The sequence below is a fragment of the Passer domesticus genome, chromosome 7, assembly GCF_036417665.1.
Source record: "Passer domesticus isolate bPasDom1 chromosome 7, bPasDom1.hap1, whole genome shotgun sequence".
NCBI lineage: Eukaryota > Metazoa > Chordata > Aves > Passeriformes > Passeridae > Passer > Passer domesticus.
This window is the reverse complement of record NC_087480.1, coordinates 60306783-60327952: the sequence shown is the minus strand read 5'-3', so window position 1 is coordinate 60327952 and position 21170 is coordinate 60306783. Positions and strand designations below refer to the sequence as shown.

At 49.2% G+C, this 21170-nt stretch overlaps 1 protein-coding gene across 20 annotated transcripts in view; it reads left to right on the top strand.

The window, feature by feature from the left end:
* Positions 1–267: 267 nt before the first annotated feature.
* The window catches only part of DOCK7 (dedicator of cytokinesis 7), a 102074-nt gene continuing 81171 nt past the window's right edge, over positions 268–21170 (top strand). For 6 of the 20 annotated variants that reach the window (XM_064429100.1, XM_064429099.1, XM_064429098.1 and 3 more), the window contains exons 1-2: positions 7044–7199; positions 15907–16012. In XM_064429100.1, the coding sequence (XP_064285170.1) occupies positions 7162–7199; positions 15907–16012 (144 nt within the window). In that variant the 5' untranslated portion in view covers positions 7044–7161. Of the gene's footprint in view, positions 1936–2476; positions 2540–7043; positions 7200–15906; positions 16013–21170 lie in introns of those variants that run through there. The other 14 variants (XM_064429102.1, XM_064429097.1, XM_064429094.1 and 11 more) reach the window with 6 other exon arrangements.

Here is a 21170-nt window from a genome sequence, read left to right as displayed (position 1 = left end):
GGAGGGAAGGAGGGAGGAAGAGGAGGGAGAGAGGGAGGCGGCGGGGCCGGGAAATCCCAGCCCCTTCACGGCTTCTGCGGCTGGCCTTTAACAGCGCTTCTCTCTTTGCTCGGGTTTTCTTGGGGCCTGGTTTTGTTTTTTTTTTTTTTTTTTTTTTTTTTTTTTGGTTTTTTTTTTTTTTTGTTTTTTGTTTTTTGTTTGTTTGTTTTGAGGTTTTCTTTTTTTTTCTTTTTTTTTTTGTGCGTGTGGTTTTTTTTTTGTGGTTTCCTTTTTTGGTTTACGTGGTTTTGTTTTCTTGGTTTTTTTTGGTTTTTTGGGTTTTTTTGTGGGCTTTTAGTTAGTTTTGTTTTTGCTTTTGTTTTTTTAATTCCGTATTTTTTTTATTCCTCCACAGCAAAACACTTCCCATATCTCCAAAGTCCCTGAAGGATTTCAATTTCCAGCCTAAATACCCAGCTGAGTGTGCTCACCTTTATTTCCTCTCTAAAAGTCCCATCAAAACCCCTGCATCTCCTCTCACTGTCCTGAGGGGGTTTTTAGGTTTTTTTAAAAGTGTTTTGTAAAGTAGGTTCTTCATTAATCTGTTTGTCTTAAGCTGCTTAAAAATACTCATTGGCTGTATCGGGAGCCGAGCTTAAAAAAAAAAAAAGTGCAGGATTTGGGGAGGATTGAGTTGAATTTCTCAGCTGTCTGGAACTGGCATTAGTGCTCAGCATCCTAAGATCCTAATATTCCTGCTTTCCTGGTACTCACCAGCCCAATTTTGGCTTCATGAAGCAAAGTCATGTGGGTTTTTTTTTCCATTTTGTGATTTTACTGCCTTCTGCTGGTCAGAGATGATCAGGGTGAGCTTAATTTTTTATAATCAGCACATGATCTAACATTTAGCTGCAGTGCAAGTGCCAACAATAGATGCTTTGTGTATTTCTTGATGTTTTTTTTTTCCCTGCAGCCTCATGGATATATTTCACATAGGAGGGTTGATCAGTAAAGAGGATTGTAGGTTTTAATGTGCAGACTACATCTTGTTCCAAAAGTCTGCTCTTGGCCTGAAGTGGGGATGCAGCAGATCACCTTTCTAATCCCTCCCTGCCTTCCAGTCCCTGCTTGCCCTTTGCTCCCAAGATAAAGAAAAAAAGATTTAAAAATAAAAAACCCTGTTGCTGTTTGCACAAACTCATTACACTGTGACAGTGCAGAAAGAAAGAGGCCTGCTGCCTCCAGAATTTCATGATCTGTTCTAGGAATTATAGTTGTTTAAAGTTTTATCTTTGCTTTTATTCCCCGAGACAGAGATGGATGTTCTTGTCTGTCTGTGTAGGGGCTGGAAGGTGGAGAGCTGAGGAGCTGACAGGGCTTGGATCTGCCTAAATGTGCAAGGAATTATCCAGCTGATCAGAGGAAATGGCTCTTCCCCTTCCTGCACCTTCCTGCTCTCAAATTTAATAACCATGCCCTGAATTGATGGGCCACACCTGGATATCCACTGTAAATCCCCTGGGCAGGCAGGTTATGAGAGGGAAGGTATTTATTTCTGCTTTTTTTCCCCACACAAAACAAAGCTTTGATTGCTCAGGCAACCATAAATAATTGTCTGTAAAAGAGAGAGTTTTCTTCACATCCACCAATTCCTGTATCTGTAGGAAAGGTTTGCTGAGGGAGTGGGAGGGAAGTTCAACAAACTTTATAACAAATGTCACAGAGTTCACACTTTCAACATTTTTGTGACATAAAACCATCTCTGAGCTCCATTTCAATGTCACAAGGAGATTTTGAAAATCTGTGTTCCTGGAAAATATAATTTGTCTCTTCTTTATTTTTTTGATAGGTAAAAAAGGTGGGTAACACCAAGTGGCAGTGGAAAGATGAAAAATTAGAGGAGATACTCTGATTTATGGAGATACACAACATTTATCCTCCAAACACTGCAGAATGGTAAGAGAACCCTGGGCAGTGGGGAATGAAGCTTCTGCTCCTGTTCCTGCCACTGTTCCATCATCAGTATTCTGCAATGTATTTAGAAAAGCTCATTAAACATTTGGCCAAATGTGCTTTCCCAAACATTGTTGCCTGAGGAGAGCAGACCTTGGGTCAAGTAGCTGGGGAGAAGGGAATTTTCCTCGTTTATTTTTAGTTCCATTTCCTAGGGAAGTAAGCCATCTGTGCTCTGTTTCCCTCTGGAAAGTTTTGAAACTGCTCTGCCATTCAAGTCTGCAGAGCCTGAGAGATGTTAAACAACTGCAGGTTTTGTGGGAGGAGCTGCTCAGGTAAAAAGAGACTCTGGAGCAGGAAAAGGGAAAAACATGGGAATTCAGGCTGTGTGCATTTGTGCATCCTCTCAAGCAGCAGAGAGGGTGAAAGGGGCAGCAGGAGCTGGATTCCTCTGATGTGATTTGGGTTCCCCCCAAATTAGCCAGCAAACTTCTGCTGGTACCACTCAGTCTCTCCAAATCCAGATTTCCTTTCTCTGTCCCAGGAGCAGGCTAAGGAGGAGGAGGCTTCAGCAGGATGAAGAGTCTGTGCCCTGGCTACTCTTAATGTAAGATCCTAATTATGCAAGAGGAAATAACACATTAATGCCATTTATAGAGTGTTGAACTGGGAAAGGCTGTGGAAACATAAAATACAAAAATGATAAACATGAGCAGGAATTAATGGAAGCTCACCTGGGAAGACTTTGAGTCCTTCTCTGGGAAGATTTAATGTCTTGAACCCACCTTTTGAAGAAATCTTAAAATAAACGTGCCAGGAGACAGTAAAGCAGAAGTGAAGCTGCCATCAAACACCACCATGTGAAGAAGGCTCTGCAAAGGCTGGTACATTCCTGTGGGTCTGTAAAGGAAATAACAGGGATGTCAGGGATGCAGTGAAGGCTGCGGGGATTTGGAGAGTCCTCCCTCCTTAAATCTCCTGGTTTCTCCAGCAGAATTGGGTACTGGGCAGCCTGAGAACAGGAGCACGTTCTCTCTTGCCAGAGCTGTCCGGAGGAGATGGTGTTTGTGCCCTTTGTGACACACGTGCAGCTCTTCACATTTAAACATTGGCCAGGAGAGGCAGAGGTTTGGCCCTTCCCGGGTGCTGCCAGGAGGTGGCTCCCTGCATTTGCAGTCCCTATTTACAGCTTTGTTTGTGGAATTACTCTGCATGTTTTCCGTGGAAAATGTTTTCCCTGCCTTTGCCCTGAGGAAGTTTACGTCAGAAGAACGAGGAAGCCCTGGGCTCAGGAAATAATCTGCTAGCAGGCAAGGCAAGGATCAGCTCACTTTTGTCCACATGTTTTCTGGCTGTGATCCAAAGGGATTTTTCCTGTGCAGAACCTAATCTTGTAGGATTACTTCTGTTACATCTGTGTTGGTAGGGTGCACTTACCAAATTTGATTATATCCCTGTAAAAGCCAGTCTCAATTATAAAAAAATCATTTTAGTCACATGTTTTAAAGGATGTAGATGGTTCATGGACAGGTACCCTGGAGAATTGATGAAATGCTGCTTCATTCTCCCCCTTTCAGTGTGAGAGTGGATCAGAGTCCTGTGTCCAGGACTCCTTTTTGGAGGCAGGGATGTTTCCCAAAGGCTGATGTGTCCTTGTGGTGGAATCCAGCGTGGAACAAGCCAGGTTCCTGCTTTGCTTCCTAAAACATGGTGAAGAATTACAGCGTGTTAAAGAGGAGTAGCTATTCAGCATCCTCATAATGCTGGTAAAGTTCCAGGTTTTAACTTGGTTACTATGTAGCCTCTATTCAAACACTAATTAAAATTAACTTGGGCTGTCTGGAGGTATTAATTACATGTACACAGCCCTTCCACTCTTGATTTGTCTTCACCCTGACTCTGAGATACCAGACACCCTTGAGGACAATACATAGGCACAAAAAACTGTGCAAAATAAACAGTGTAACACTCCCAGTACATCATGAATCACACACAATTTCCCCCTGTTTTAAAAGAAAATGGTTCCATCTTTGCTGCAGGAGAACTTGCCACACAACTGTTGTTTCTCAATCAGAGGGATCTGCTAGTTCCTAAAGAAGGAATTTTTTTGCAGGCTGTAATTCCATGTAACAGGTTTCTCTGGTGGTCACATTGTCCTCTTTGCAAAGCTTGTTTGTTTCTTCAGACCAAGCATTTCCTTCAGTTAATTCACTTCCAGGATGACAAAGCAGGAGGCAGAAGGATTATGACTGTGCCTGTAAGAGCCAACCCTCACCTTAGTACCCAAAATAACACCCTGACATCACCACATCAATCCCCCCATGTTATTACCATGATTTTTTTTATTTGGCATTATTGGATTTATAATGGTCAAAGACTACTTTTTTTTCTCTCTCTTATTTCTTCACTTTTTCCTTGGTTTCTCTTGGTTAATGCTGCATGCACTGCAAAATTTAGGGTCAATCTGCAGAAGCCCTTGGGGTTTTTTGCAAGGTCACATGTACATTTCTACCAATGTTAGTGAATTCTTACTATTTCAACCCACAGACTTTGTAGACTTTTGCTGGTCACTATCTGAAAAGTCATGAGGAATCTATTTTTCTGAAATTCACTGGGTGTTGACTATTAATTGAGGGATTTTGCTCATATTTAACCCAACTACATGGAGAAAACGTATTTCTCTGCAAAGCAATGCTCTCCTGATGTGAGGGCAATAGTATAATAGTATGTATATATATATATATATATATATATGTGTGTATATATATATATGAGAGATCTATATTATCAATGAATATAATATTGATATTTTTATATATATATAATATTGATATTATATATATATATATATATATATATATATATATATATATATAAATATCTGTATTGATAGAGGTCCATTTTATATCCAGATGGGATGGCTGGAGCTCCTCTGGTCCAGCTCTCAGCTACAGAAAAAGTCAAGGAAAAGCAAAAGTGACATCAAAACTCAGCAAGTAGTGCCCAGAACCTCACCAAGGTAATGACTGGCAGGAGGGGAAAATGAAACCTAAAATCCCAAAGGTCTGAAATGAAACCTAAAGTCCCAGAGTTGTGTTATCCCAGTGGACCTTGGATACTCGGTGTGCCAGGGCTGCTGGGGCTGGGCTGCTCTTTGCACCCTCTGGCAGCAGGAAGAGTTTTCCTTTCAGAACTGCAGGATTCCCAGTTTTGGTCTCAGAGTTTGAGTTATGCAGGGGTGTTTTGCCCTCCTGCATTCCAGAATGGTGCCATTTTGGGGAGAAAAAAGGGGGAAGAGGAAGCATTGCTGGTGGCTCCTGATGCTTTGGTCTGTTCTTGTGAGCACACACACTCAGATATGGGAATTTGGTCTTGGAATTCCAAACTGCTTTGGGTTGGAAGGGACCTGAAAGCTCATCCAGTTCCACCCCCCTGCCATGGGCAGGGACACCTTCCAGTATTCCAGGGTGCTCCAAGCCCTGTCCAGCCTGGCCTGGGACACTTCCAGAGATGGGGCAGCCACAGTTTCTGTGGATATTAGGAGGTAAATCTCTTATCCCATCCACACTGTGGGAGGCCCTTCTCTGGTGTGCAATTCCACAGTCAGGCAGCAGCTCCAGAGCAAAAGTCTTTTGTCTTGGCAGATCTCTGTGGGATGTTTCCTCCCCTCCCCCTTGGAGAAGAACATCCCTTTCTCAGTGCCTACAATGGGTCTTTGCTTCCCAGGATCTGTCTGTGTGCACGTGTGTGACACATGACAGCACCTTTGTGTCCTGGGGCACAGGGGATTCACTTGGTGGCTGCACTGAACCCCCTGGGATCACTCACACACCGAGATCTTTGCAGATTTTGGGGCACTGCCTGTGTAAACACACACAGACAGCAGAGCAGAGGAATCACACACAGCTGGAAAGCAGCAGCTCCTGCCAGGGGAGGGATTGGTGTCCTCCATGTGAGGGAAACCTTCACAGGACAGACAGATGGACTGGGGGGAATTAACACTCCTGCTTTTGGACACTTCCTGGGTGACTATTAATAGTTCCTGGTTTGGATTAGTGCACAGCATATGTCGGGTAGCAGGGACTTGGTGTTATTTGCTAGATCATGTCCTGGGCTCAGTCTTTGCTTGAAGTCACAAAAGTTTTTTTTTTTTTGACTCCCCACCTTCTACTTCCTCTTCCCATTAGAAAACCTCAAACCATTATGTGGTTGGAGCACTGGTAGTAATGGCATGTTTGATGGAAATGGATGCTACAATCTTCCAACCACCTTCTGAATCATTGTTGGGAACAATTTTTAGCCTTTTTGAAGGAAAAGATGGGATGATATGGGGCAGGATTGACTGGGAGCCCAGTTTTGTCTGGCCAAGGGACCTGGCCACGCCCTGCAGACCCATGACACCCAGCAAGGTTTTGAGCTGCAGGAATTTCTTCATGGAAGGGGTGATTAGGCCCCAGGGCCGTGGGGATCAGGACCCTTGGGGACGGGGATGGGGACAGGGGAAGGGATGGGGTAGGGATGGGGACAGGGGAAGAGGACAGGGGAAGGGATGGGGTAGGGATGGGGACAGGGGCAGGGATGAGGACAGGGATGGGAATGGGTAGAGGGGATGGGAATAGGGATAGGGGAAGGGATGGGGACAGAGTCAGGAATGGGGACAGGGGCAGGGATGGGTACAGAGGACGGGAATAGGGACAGGGGAAGGGATGGGTACAGGGGACAGGAATAGGGACAGGGGAAGGGATGGGGACAGAGGATGGGAATAGGGACAGGGATGAGAATGGGTACAGAGGACGGGAATAGGAACAGGGATGGGAATGGGTAGAGAGGACGGGAATAGGGATAGGGGAAGGGATAGGGACAGGGGCAGGGATGGGGACAGAGGACGGGAATAGGAACAGGAGCAGGGATGGGTACAGGGGACAGGGGCAGGGATGGGGACCGAGCCAGGGATGGGGACAGGGGACGGGAACAGGGGCACGCACGGGGACAGAGGCAGGGATGGGGACAGGGGACGGGAACAGAGGCAGGGATGGGGACAGGACGGGGCGGCCGCGGTCACTCCCCGCCGTATATCTGCGAGGAGCGGCCCCCGGCGGGAAGGGGAGGAGGCGGCGGGCGCGGCGAGCGCCGGGGGTGGGAGCTGCGCCGCTCAAGTGCGCGGCTCGGCGGAGCATTACGGCGGCCGAGCGCTGCCCGGGCCGGCAGCGCGGAGCCCGCAGCGCGGCCATGGCCGAGCGCCGCGCCTTCGCCCAGAAGATCAGCAGGTACCGGGGGCGGCCGGGCCGGGGCGGCAGCGGCGGGGGGCGGCCGGGCGGGCCGGGCCGCGGGGGCTCCGCCGAGCCGCGCCCCGGGGGCGGACGGGCGGGCCCGGCGCGGCCCGCGGGCCCCGCGCCCTGCCGGCCTCCGGGGCTGCCGGGCAGGGTCCGCCCGCAGCGGGGCCGGGCCCCCCTGCCCGCCGCAAAGCGCCGGGAGCGGGCGCGGCGGCCGCCGAGCGCGGGGCCGCTCCCCCGGGGGAGCTCCCGCGGGGAGCGGGGGAGGGAGGAAGAGGAGGAAAGGAGCCGTGGAATTCCGCTGCCGCGAACAAAGGGCGGCCGGGCGCTTTGTGCAGCCCCTCCGGCCGCACAATGGGCGGCACGGCGCTTTCCTGGCCGCGCCGGCCCTGCCCCGGCCGCCTCCCGGCGCTGCCCCGGGCCCGCACCTGGGAGGGGAGCGCCGACCTCCCTCCCGCTGGCTGGAAAATGGAGAGAGAGCTCCCTGCCAGCGCCTTCCTTTTGTGTGCGAGCGCCCTGCTTCGCTCCTTGGACCCGCCTGAGGCTCGCGGTGCCGAGCATCCTCGCGTTTCTCAAAGTTTGGTTATTTTTTGAAGAGGAGCATTTATAGAAATTTACCTGCCAACGGCAGGTTTCTGCAGATTTACATTCCGAGTTTGGCATGCGGTTCCAGGTGGGAGCAGTTTTTCTGTTTGCAGGTCTGACCTGGTAGCCTTTGGTGACCATGGTACCTCTCCTACCTGTAGCCAGTAGTGGAGTGAAGGCGAGATCCATCAGCTGTGTCAGAGCTGTTCAGGAGGATGTGAACAGTAGCAAAAAGAGTCTCATTTTCATGCCATTGAGTGAGAAGCTGTAGGCACAAGTAGTTGCAGTTAGAGAAGCTGTGATGGAGAAGGTCATGGGCAAAGAAACAGGAGGTCAAAGGAGAAGGGTGGGTAGGAGGTGAGGAGTGACATCAGTCCCACCCCACTTGTGATCTGGAAGCAGGTGAAAACATTGCTCTTCTCTTCAGGTTCTCTGCACATTTTGATGTGCACCAGCCAGGGGTTAGTGTGACAGATCAAGGAATGGGCAGAGATGGATTTGCTGCCAGACTGTTTTTCCTGCCCCTTGGTTGTAGTCATAGGAATGTCACATGAGAGACAAGCCCTGGCAGTCAGAGTGTCCGAGCTGGACAGCCCTGGCAGGAAGTTCAGTAAGATGGCCCTGGGGTGACCACTGTGGTGCTCGGCAGTCCTGCCTGGTTCACTGGGTTGTGGTACAGCTGTGCCACCTCTGTGCACCTTTTGGGCTAATCTGGGTTCTGGCACAGCTGTGCCACCTCTGTGCACCTTTTGGGCTTATCTGATCCCCTCCCTGTGGTTCCCAGTGTGGTCTTGAAACAGCTCTGGTTCACCTGTGCCTGTAGAAGCACCCAGGTGCTTTGCAGTGAGGTCAGGGTTGTTGCATCTCCACCTTTCTTTTACACTTGTAAGATTGCTGTGTTTTCTGTGGGGTTTTCCATGTTGTAGTGTCATATTCTGAGAAATCTCAAGTTCCTGGTTCATGGCCTGCACATCCAGTGCACGTGAAGGCAAAAACTTGTGGGGATGCCCAGGCTGGGCTGCTGTCCTTCCTTCTCCTGCTGGCACAGACCTGCTGGGAATGCTGCTGCTCCAGGGGATGGGAGATTGGAGCAGGCAGTGCACGGAAGTCCCAGAGCTGTGCTGGTGGCTGCTGGAAGCCCTCCCCAGTTCCATTGTTTCAAGAAGAATAGATCCCTCACATTTTCACACTCTGCCCCCCGGTTTGGCTGACTCATCGAGGTAGATGCAGCATTTGTCTTATTCACAGGAAACAGCCATGCTGCTCTTGCTTTGCCTGTGTGCTCCAAATGGATGTCATTCAGAGCCACCAAGACAAATTCCTTCAGTCCAGCTGCACGTTTCTAAACTGGTTGTTGCAGCAGAGGTAGAAAAGCAAACATGGGATGGACTGAGCTGTTTCTTGGAAAGCCCAGGGATGTGTCCCGCTGCTCAGATTTATCTGCTGTGCATTCTTCAGCTATTGTGGTGCCCCTCAAAAGCATGATCAGAGTGCTGGTGCCATGCTCTGTCTGCTCATTGCATCCAAATCTTTAAATATTGGGCAGGGGCTATCAGTAATTGCCCCAGCAGTTTCAAAATATCTTTTTAAGACTGTGTTACAAGGTGTCTTCGTGATTAGGTCCTGCTGAGTTTTTGCAGGATGGGTTTGAACTAGAATTTGGCCATCACTAATTCTTCTTGACTCCATCAGAGGAAACTCCTGAGTTAAACGTATATAATGGGTTAATAAGATCTTGCATGAAATTGCTAATTTTTATTTGCAAATATATTGGTAGGAAATGTTTTTAAGCTGTAGTGGGTCCTAGCTTTCTGCAGCATCCTGATGCTTCTGTAGCAGCATGGGGGCTGTTGCTTCCATCTCAGTGTGAGAGCAGAGGAGCTTCAGTGCCTCCTGTTTCTGGTGCACATTCCCAGCTGTGTTATCCCAGGACATTTTTTGGATATGGGACCACTTGGCAAAGAAATAGGGTGTGGAAACCCCCCCACCAAGAGGGTCAGTCCTGAGTTCCTGGATGTCCCAGTAACGGGAGCATGGTATCCCAGCACTCCAGTGCTTCATGAGACAGAGGAAAAGGTCTGCAGGGTTTTTAGAGTTCAAAAAGAGAGAAAGGAGAACTCCCCCTTCCAACTTCCCACAGCAAAAACATTACAGGGATAAACTCATGTAGGCTTTCCTGTGAGCCCCTGGCTCAGTGCCTTGCTTTTGGACCATCCTGAGGCTGGGTTATCTGGGGAATTCAGAGCTGCTCCTTTGCTCAGACCATCACCATGGAAGTGTCTTTGCTTGGAAAAGTTCTGATCTTCCTTTCTGCTCCCACAGTGGGAGAGGATCCCTGTGACTTGGAACAGCACACCTGCCCTGCCCTCTGTTTTACAGTGCCTGTCAGCCTGACACAAACCCCACAGTGGGATTTTTACAACCGCTCTGTGTTCTGTTGCTGAGAATTTTCAGTTTTCCTGTGCCCAGCTGTCAGTGGACTCCAGAGAAAACAGTTTTTATCTGGTGGGTCCAGCCCCTTCCCAAGTGCTTCCATGTGAACAGAAACCCCATGAGGTGCTGCTGTCTGGGGCTGGGGGGTCTTCAGCAGGGGCTGATCCTGCTCTGAGACATCCAGTGACTTGGAAATTCCCCATCATCCAGGACTCTTACACTACATGGGATTCCTGGAGTAATCACAGCTTGTCTTTATGGATTTGAATTGAGGGAAAACACTTGTGTTCACTACATTCAGAGCATCTTATTTCTGCTGCAGCTCCCTTTACACCGATGGGGTGCTGTAAAAGGGGACTTGGGAAGGCTAAATTTGCATTTATGTTCATTTGGAGCCCTTTTACACTCCCTGAATGATGTGTCAGGGGGCTGACAGCCTCCTTTGCCCAGCCCCAGGGTAAAGAGGGATGGTGTGAAACCTGCACCCACTGAAACCAATAGCAGAGCTGGCACTGGCTCCCAGGAGCACCAGATTGGGCCAGAAGCGTGGTCACAGCAGAATGTTCATCACAGTTTATTCTCTTCCCACATCCAGATGCCATTTGCATTGTCAAAACACTGTCATGGATACTGAAAGGATTTTTAGCAGGAATTTCAGAGCATCCCTTTCCTGTTCTCCCCAAAGTCCCACGGCTGTCCCCGTGCAGCCTCTCTGGATGTCTCGTGGGGGAGTCGGCAGCACTTGGGAAGCCCGAGAAAATCCCTGACTGCTTAAAGCAAGGGAAGAGGCAGGGACAGAACTTCACAGAATCACAGAATTCACAGAATCACTGGGTTGGAAGAGACCTTCAAGATCATCGAGTCCAGCCCAGCCCCAACACCCCAACTAAACCCTGGCCCCCCGTGCCACATCCAGGCTTTGTTAAACACCCCCAGGGATGGGGACTGCACCACCTCCCCTGCAGCCATCCCAGAGCTTTATCACCTTTCTGTGAAAACCTTTCCCTGATCTCCAGCCTGAATTCCCTTGGTGCAGCTGCAGGCTGTGTGCTCTGGCTGTGTCAGTGCCTGCAGACAGAGCCCAGCCCAGCTGAGCACAGGCACCTTTCAGGAGCTGTGCAGTGCTGAGGGCACCCCTGAGTCTCCTTTTCTCCAGGGGAGCACCCCCAGCTCCCCCAGGGGTTCCTCACAGGGTTTGTGTCCCAGCCCTTCGTCTCCAGGGCTGTGCCACAGAGCTGCCAAGGCTTCCTTCTTCGCTTGGGTGTTTTTAGCTCGAGGTTGGCTTTGCTGTCCTGCAGGATGCAGTCCTGTGGTGGTTTCCTCAGCCAGGTGTCCTGGGAGCTCACTCCCTGCACTGCAGCCCGGGGGGGACGTTTCAGCCTCAAGAATCAAAGATGATCAGAAGAGCACCACAGGCAGCGTTGTGTGATGTTTTCTCTTTTAATCAATGGTGAGGAAAAAGAGAACATGTTGTTGCTCATCTGTTTTAATTTAAGAAGCCACACACACCCTGCAGCAGTCGGGATCAGGCTGGGCATTTCCTCAGCTGGAAATCAAACCCATTTCACTCCAAGGGCAAGGAGTTCACTCAGAAGGAAACAAGACCTGGGGTTTAGGAGGAAGGGCTGAACTGGCAGGGTGGCTCCAGGCCAGAGCTCTCCCTGCACCCCTGGAGCAGGTTCCCTGATCCAGCAGAGCTTCCCTGGGTGGTGACTCCCACCTGGACGGGGCTGCAGGCAGGACAGAGGGCCAGCTCCTCCCTCTGCAGGGTGACACTCAGCCAGTGCCACCGGGCTTTGGGGTTGACATCCAAGCACAGTGAGTCAGGAGGATGGCTGAGCAGAGGGTGAGGCAGTAAATGATGTGTAAATGCAGTTTTCTCTCTCTGAGGCAGAACGAGCAGCTCTGCTGGGGCTGAGATGCCTTCCCAGAGCTCCCTGGCTGTGCAGTCCCTGCACTGACCCCAGCCTGAGGAACAGGCTGGGATGGGGAGAACCAATTTGCCTTGCCCTTTCCCAGTGGAGAGGGCTGTGGAAAAGGGAGACTTCCTCACATCACCCCAGGCTGGCTCTGACCCACCTTTGCTGGGAAACAGGAGAGTTCCTGACCTTGCTTGGCATCACCAGGCAGATCTTGGGCAGATTTTTTTAGGAAGGCAAAAAGAAGAACTGATATTTCCAGTTCGCTGGTTAAGCTAAAAAAAAAAAAAAAAGTTAAAAAAAAAGGAACAATTTTTGGATTTGACCAGACTCAGCACATAGAGGAATGATTTTTGTGTGTAGTAAAGAACCCTGGGAGTGCAAACATGGCTTCATTTTGTTATTTGCAGCTCAGAGTACTTTGAGAATGACCAGTTTTGTTTTGCTTTAGGAGCCAGTTCCAAGAGGATTTTTTTTCCTCTTCTTTGTGTGTTTTTTTTTCTTTTTCTGTGTGAACCACATGCACACACAATAATTAACCAGTGAAGAAGGTCAGAAAGGAAGTGACTGGGGAAGATGTACTTTAAACATAGACATTCATGAGGCTGTGGGCTCTAATTAACTGGAATGTTTGTCTGAGGTTCCCAGGTTACATGTTGAATATTAGATAAGTTATTAAAGAGGCAGGTTTTTATTTGTCCTTTTAATTATCAAAGCTTTAATGGCTCTTCAGCTCTACCAAATTAATATTATTTTTTTTTTTACCTTTGGAGAATATTTATGTCTCTTTTCTTGATGGGGTTTGGTGTAACACCAGCATTGCTTTAGGTTAGAATAGTGCTCAGGGTTGTAGTGTAACATGGACTGCCATGGACAAACAGCCTTTGGGAGTGCAGGAGGAGGAGGAGAAGGCAAGTGTGTTCACAGGGTGATGGAATGGTTTGGTTGGAAGGGACCTTAAAGCTCACTCTGTGGTCAGGGACACTTCCACCAGAGCAGGAGTTATTTGTTTTAGGGAAGCTGGGGACCTCTGGGAGGAAACAGTGAGGAAGCAGCCCTGACAGAGGAAAGCTGAGGTATTTTCTCAATGTGAAAATACTCATTTGGTTCTCCAAAGGTTCTGCTCCTTCTCTGGAGTGAGTGATCAGGGTGAAGCACATCTGCTGAAAGGGAATTCCCAACTGGAACAACTCTGGAAAGCCATTGGGTGGTCAGGGGAGCCCAAAGGGGACACCTGGCAGGTGGAAAGGGGTGGGAGAGGGCTCTGATCATGCTGCAAACCCAGAGGGGGATAGATCACCCACAAATACATCTGGAGATCAGCTTACATTAGGAGATGGTTTCTGAGTGCCAGAGGCACGATGCTTTCCCTGGGGCCGTGGTGTCCAGGGCCCCTGTGAATGCAGTGACACAGAAAGGAGCCAGCCTGAGCTGTGGGTTGGAATGAGCAGTAACCCCTGCAGGCTCCACTCAGGAATTCTGAGGTTTACACAGTGTCCATTAACTTCCCATGGGAAGGGTTTTGACAGGTGCTGGTGAAAGCTGCAGAGGCAGGAATGCTTCAGCCTTGAGAGTAATGCTGGTCCTTGCTGAAACCCATTGGAGCTTCAGTTCTGAGTGGCTGTGGTCGTGCTTTGGGGGAGTTTTCCAAATCCAGTGAGGGTATGAATGGGGCAGCAGCACAGCTGATCAGTGCCACCCTTTGTGGCACCACATTCCTTCCCCTGCTGGACCAGAGATGCCTCGGGTTCCTGAGGAGGAGCCAGGCACAGCTGTGGCTCCACATCTGGGGACAGGTCCCCTCCTCTGGCTGGACTTCCCATCTGTGAACACTGCCTCTTGGAAATGGAGAAGGGATTTTAGTTTTTCCTGTTGTGCTGGGCTCTGATTTTTCCTGCCAGGGCTCTGTCGGTGCCTCCTCAGGAGTGACACCAGACACAGCAAGGTGTAGAGCAGAGCCCTGTGCATCCTGGGGACAAGCTTGGCCACCCCCAGCCACAGCTCCCTGTGTGCTTTCCATGCCAAGCAGCCATTTTAATGCCATTTTAATGCATTCCAAATTTCCCTGCAAAAGCAGCACACACGTGGTTTGCTCTCACATGTGTCTGTGGGAGCAGGGAGATGGCTTTTCCTGGGTGTTCCCTGTCCCCAGCAGGACAGAAGCCACCCACCAGAAGTGAAAACATCAGCTCCTGTGGATAAAGGCAAACATGAAGGAAATTACTTCTTGCAGCCAGAATACATAAAGCTTGATTTTTTTTTCCCCTCCTGCAGTCTACTTTTTAAAAAGGACAAAATCATGCTTCCTCTAGCTAATCTTATGTCCATCCTCTGGCCTGAGGAAACATCTGCTCCCCGTGGCAGCCTCAATTGTCCCAGCCAGTTCCCTCTTAGAGTTCCCTTCTCTTCCACTGCCTCCAGCTGCCTTTGTTCCTGCCCACCAGCAATCCCAAAGGCAGGAGCCCATCCTGGTGTCCAGGTTTAGCTCAGGACAGGTTTAACCATCTCCTTGGCAGGGTTTTAGCAGCTCGTGTGCTGTTCTAATAAGCAGCACAGTCCCCCTGGTGAGATCAGGAGTCCCTCAGCCATGAGGGTGCTCAAAGATCACTGACACAGCAGAATAAAAATCACTCCAGTCCTTGCAGCCTGTTCATTGCCTTATGGGCTGGTTAGTGTCTCCTTGGAGCTGGGAATTTGCTGTGGGAGCCAGAGCTGCCAGCAGTGCTGTGGTGAGTGACAGTGGGGTGGGTTTGTCACTAATCACTTGGGTGTTGACTCCTGGGGAGGAGCATTTGTGTTGGTGGGGTCCTGCAGGCCAGGGGTGCTCAGCAGCTTTTCAGCTGCACAGCTTTTTTTGTGGGAGGGATGTGGGTTTTGGTTGGCTTTTGGAACAAAACCATTTCCACCCTCCTCGGAGGCTTGGCTGTCCCTGCTGAGAGGAGCTGCAGCTTCCTGCTGGGATGCAGGATGGAGAGCTGGGCATGGCTGTGGTGGGGCTGGGGCTCTTTGTTCAGACAGCCCTGGCCATCAGCATTTCCCTCTCTTGTGCTCCTCCTTGCCCCTCCAGGTGGCTTTACCCACCTCTTGTGATTTCAGCCTTCCCAGAGACAATGTGGCTCTTTAGGCAGAATGGAAAACCGTGGAGGGTCACAGCTGTCACCCTCCAGGCATGGAAGGGCTGCTCTGTGCTTTCCATTCCTGGTGAGAAAATTACCCAGCGGTGGAATTTCTCTCTGGCAGGGACACAAGGCTCTGTGCCAGTGTTTCCTGTGCTTGTCACCTTTACCTTTCCTACACGGGAAGGGAAACACCTTTTTGTTCTGAGCCAGTCATTTGTTTCCTGGTCCTTTGTCTGACTGTGATTGCAGACCCCAAAAATAGGCAGAGGGATGAAAATGCAGAGTACAGGAGCAGCTGTGTGACCAGGAGCTGCTGAGGGGTGAGGAGAACTCTGGAGAAGAGCTTTCCTTGGAAGAGCCTGCTGGGAACAAGTTAATTTGTGCTCGGGGTCACGTGCATTTTATTGCCACAGATGTGCTCAGAAGAGCAGTTCACAAAAGGGGGAAAAAAAAATTAATTGCTGTTAAAAATGTGTATCTGCAGCCTTGTGAGGGCTTTGTGATCCCTGGGAGTTTGTTGTGCAGGGTGTGCTCCCTGAGGGCAGTGGCAGCCTTGGTGCAGTGAGCAGTGTCTGCTTCCATCCAGCACAGGGGTGGCTCTGCTCCATCCCTGCCAGGGGTGACTGTGTCCCTGTGTCGTTGCAGGACCGTGGCAGCCGAGGTCAGGAAGCAGATCTCGGGGCAGTATGGAGGCTCCCCACAGCTCCTCAAGAACCTCAACATCGGAGGCAGCGTCTCTCACCACACCACTGTAAGTCATGCCTGCAGCAGGGTTTGCTCTGGGTGCTGTCCACGCTCATTGCACCACTGGGGGAAACTGCTCTGCTGGCAGCTTCTTGATGTCAGAGGCTCTGATTACACCAAGGACAAAATTCCCTGCAAAACCCACTGATTTTGGGGATTTCTGTGTTGCAAGTCAGTTGGTGTGGCTGGGAATCTGTGTTTCTGCAGAATCTTTGTAGGACAAGGAGCTTTCTTGACCAGATATTAGTTGTTTTATCCCCAAACAGCCTGGATTGGGTATTAAATTCCATGTGTGTGTGGTTCTCTGCATGGAGAGCTCTTTGCAAGCTCCTGCACTTCAGGTTGCTGTTTTCCTGTCCTTGTCACCCTGTACAGCAGGACCACAGCAACTCATCTGTTCTTCTGAAGTATTTTAAATATTATTGTGCAAGCTGAGTGTGCCTATTCCTTGTATTTACTTACACATTTACAGCCCACTTTGAAGAGCTTCATTGTCACAATCACCCTTTCTGAAGTCAGACTTTTTTGCATGGCCTACCAGTAACCTTCCAGATTTATTGTGGTAAACATTTCAAGAGTGCAACAAACTTTTTCAAGCTGGAAATGTTTGATTTGGCGTCTCACTTCAGGTCACGGCAGTTCCTTTTGCTGCAGTCAACTTGGAAAATAAATATTAGAGCATCTTGTTTTCTTCAGAGAGGGGTGGTTAGGTCAGGCAGGGCTGGAAATGTGCCCTGAATTTGATGGTCTGTGCAAGTGTTGTGAGTTCACAAGAGTTCTTCTCTTTGGACTGGGGTCCTGTAGTGTTTCCTCAGGGGTTGTGGGGATGGGCCCATGGGAATTTTTTCTGCTTCATGTGCAGTGTAACCTGTCAAAGCTTCCTCCTGTGGAGCACAAAGTGTCCTCAGAGCTGTGTCACCTCAGAAGGGACCTCCAGGCTGACCTGTGGCTCAGAGCAGTGCCTTCTCTGCAGGCACAAACTTCATCTCTGAGGCCTGGCTGTGCCAGGGGCACTGGGGATGGAGCAGGGCTGGAATTCTGTCATGTCCCAGCAGCTCAGGGAGAGCAGAAGGCTGGTCTGTCAGCAGCCTGCTGGGCACTGAGCAGCTTAATGAGAAGGGTTGATGAGAGAAGGGTTAATGAGAGCTGCTGCCCAGGCTAATGCCTTACCTCAGTGGCTCTGCTGGGCTGTGCAGTGATAATGCAAAGCCCTGACTTGGCACTTCTGGATGGTCTTTTGCATAATCCAGCATTAGGGCAGGGAGGGTCCCCTGCTATTAGCTGGAGAGTGGAGCACTCGGGGTCATTGACTCCATTTCCCTGCAGCTCTGGCAGCTGAGGAGTGCATTCCCATTGGATATCCATCCCAGGAGCTGCTGGGCCTCCCCTGTCCCACCTTGGTTTCATCTTGGCTGAATTGCCTTTGTGCTCTCACAAAGTGAGATGTCTTCTGTGAGCCTCTCCAGCTCCTCCTCACCCAAATATGTTTTTAATCAGTTTCTCCTTGTATCACCTCCTTTCATTCTGAATTACCTTTTTTCCACTTTTTCCTCTTATTCCTGAGGTTTTTTCCATTCTGCCACCAACTAAGCATTCATGCTCAAAGCTTCAGTCCTGTTGATCTTCACATGTAATTTTTGATACAGCAGCAGACTTGTTGGTCATGGCATTATCAGTAGCTCTCATTACCCTGTTGCCCTGGTGTTTGCTGGTAAATATATGCAAGGATCTATGAAAATGCTGGAAAAGGTCATGCTGGCTGGAAGCAGGCTCTGAGCTTCTCCTATCAAGCTGCATTGTGTGATGGCTGCTGTGATAAGCTCCCAGTTTGTCACATTAAATTGGGTGCTGAGCAGAGATGCTCTGCAGAAGCCTGATTAACACGGGGTGATGGTTTGTAGGAGATAGTCTGTAGGAAAAGTCTATTTAGTTAAGTCATGAGTCTGTATCCTGAGGCTGCATAATGCAACAGAGGTTTGCTTGTCTGAATTTTGGGTTAATTTCTCTCCCCGAGGCATCCGTGAGGATCTGCTGTGCCTGCCTGGCCTGGTTTGATAATCAGCATTATGCAGAGGGAAGGCATTGCTGTGTGAAGCTGGTTTGCTCTGGAAAAGCTCACTTCTGTGTAGCCACACTGGTTTAAAAGCCTAAAGTAGGGCATGTAGTGTGGGAGTGAATAGGAAATTCCTGCTGAAATGTTGTGTGGTTGAGTTCCAGTATCTCCACAATGGCAGCTGGTTGGGATGGGGGCTCCAGCCTGCCAGAGTTGAAGAATTATTTGGCCAATGCTCTCAGGGATGCAGGGGGTGGGATGGTTGGGGTTGTCCTGTGCAGGGCCAGGAGCTGGAGGATGATCCCTGTAGGTCCCTTATCACTGGAGGGGTGCTGGGGGCAGCCAAAGGTGATACAGAGGCTCCATCACCAGAAGGCATGAAAAGACACTTTATTATTAGAAATGTACAGCTCTTGTAGAAACAATGGTGGACTTAAGGCCTGATTGGCTTTTAGGAATCTTCCCTCACACTATTGGTGAGCTATGAATAGCACACTCTGGAGAACCATATCTATAAACAATGGTTACAGAAAGAGAGATAATAATTGTTTGAATTCTTTCTTCTAAATTTCTTACAGCTTTTACACAGCTCCCCAGGATGTTCCTGGGAGAACTGTGTCTCTTTCTGTGTAGAGGATGTGTAATTACTGCAGTCCCTTCCAGCTCAGGTTACCCCATGATCCTGTGACTCCAGTGGTTTTGCAGGTGTGGTCTCTCATGCCCACCTTGCTCACTGTGCTGAGAATTCTGCTCCAGGAAAGGTCAGCACTGATCCTCTGATGGTTTGTCTGAGAGTCTCACCAGTCCAGTGGAGGTATTTTGGTGGAGTTTTTGTGAATGAAGAGCCTCCAGCACTGTGCTTGCTTGGCCCTTGTCAGCTGAGGCCAGTGCAGGGATGTTCCCCACTCCACAGGCTTGCCCGTGGTTGAACCTGGGATAAATGCAAAAGCCTGTCAGCTGAAATTTAGCAAGTCTCTTCCCTTTTGCCTCACAAGCAGCAGACAAAGTGCTGCCAGAACTGTTTCTAATTTGGTATCTGGTAGAGCTGGGGAGAAGACACTGCTTTCAAATGAGTTTATTATTGTCAGCCTCCACCCTTCTGCCACTTTAGGAGCAGCTGATTTGAATTGTACACTCCTCAAACCCCAGACACAGGCCCAAGGCCCTGGGAGGCTTTTCCTGTGTAACCCAGTGTGCCAGGCTGGGATCCTGGCAGGATGCAGTCCCTGCAGCTCTGAGCTTTTTCTTCCTGCAGCCCACAGCAGAAGGCACTGACAGTTTGTTATTGGGAAGTAGGAGCTGTGAGCTCGCAGAGTTCCATGAAGGAGGGTTTATTTTTTTTTTTTAAAGCTATTTTTGCAAGTCTCTCCAAGCCCACTGGTGAGTGGGGTGTGCATTTGCACCTTGCTGGGGGTGCTCTGGGTTGGAATGCATGGGCTGTGCTCACCCTGGCTGCCCCCAGAGGTTCAGCATTCCCTGCTGGGAGTGGTGCTTCTCACCACCAGCCCCACTTGCAGGATGGGGAATTTGCTCTGTTTGTTTGGTGACCCAGGCTGTTTACTATGGGCCATTATAATCCCTCATGACTAACCACTTTCTTTTCTTCCCAAGTTTGTTTTTTCTGTGGAGCAGCTCCCTGTGCTCAGTTAACTCTGTCTGCTGAAAGAAGATAAAGACTTATAAAATCTTGGACTTCTTTTTTCATTTTTGAGTGCCAAGGATAATAATTGAAATGTTTTTTGGTTGTTGTCCAAAACATGTTTTTTTTTTCTTCCCAGGACAAAGTTCTCTTAATTTTTAAAAACCTTTTCTCTTTTTTCTATTTCTTTACATCTTTAGAGGTATATTTTAATAGTTGGACCCAGTGGTCTGGTTGACAAGATGGTGTTCAGTCAAAGTTTGGGCATGGATGATCTTGGAGGACCTTGCCAGCCTTAATGATTCTGTGATTTAGTTAGAAGAGCAGCTTTTTACTAAACTTGCAAATAAGCAGAGTGAATGTACATTCAGTTGTTTTATAGAAAAATCACAGCTTTTTCCAAGGGATTGGGTGTGATATTTCCTGCCTTTTGATGTATGTTACAGCACAGATGATTGTTAGCATGTAAAGGAGCACTGTTATAAGAGATACTAATTAGTCTGGGAATAAAGGGGTCTGGATTCTTGGATGTGATGTGATCTGACCACGTCTGCTCTCAGCACTTCATTTTCTCCTGTAAAATGAAGGTGCTGACATTTACATATCTCTGTGAAGCACTGCTGGCTTTATGGGCATTATCTGGGCTAATTGAGCCTTTGTCTTGGATTTATTGGATGTCAGACTTTGGCCGTGTACTCAAAGATAGCATCTAATTATTCAGTAAAGAGAATATAGGTTCCTTTGTATGTTTCCATTGTTTATTTTAACATAATTTAAGAGAAGAAGAAAAGGTGATTTGTGCAAATGAATGGGAAGCACAGCAAAGGAAAACATGACAGTGTCCTGCGTTTTGGAGTGCTCAGAGCCAAGTAATTTTGTCACCAAAAATTGAAAAGGAGAATGAGCCAAGTCTTTATGCTGTCTCAGGAGGGTGAAGGGTGCCTCCCATTATTTGTATTTCCTGGAGGTTTTGCCCTGCCTGGCTGGATGGTTGATCCTCATCGGGCAGGGAGGATGGGAGAGGCATCCACATCCTGTGCTCCTCCTCCCCGGGGGCTGCTGGCAGTTCACTGCTCTGTGCAGGCATTTCTGCAGCACATGGACACTGCTCCCCGCCCTGGCTGGAGTCAGCCTGGGGCACAGGGCAGGGGTGTTGTACCTGCTCAGGTGGCTCTGCTGTGCCCTGGAATCTCTGCAAGAACTTCAGCAGTGTTAGCAGAGAGCAGGACTCTTATCTAAATGATATCACACCAAGTAATTGTTAATAAACAGAGCTGGGGAGGAGAAGGATCCAGGGAGGGCTCAGAGCCCTTTCCAGGGGCTAAAGGGGCTCCAGGAGAGCTGGAGAGGGACTGGGGACAAGGCCTGGAGGGACAGGACACAGGGAATGGCTCCCACTGCCAGAGGTTAGATGTTATGGGGATTATTTTGCTCAGAGGGTGCTGAGGCCCTGGCACAGGCTGCCCTGGGGCT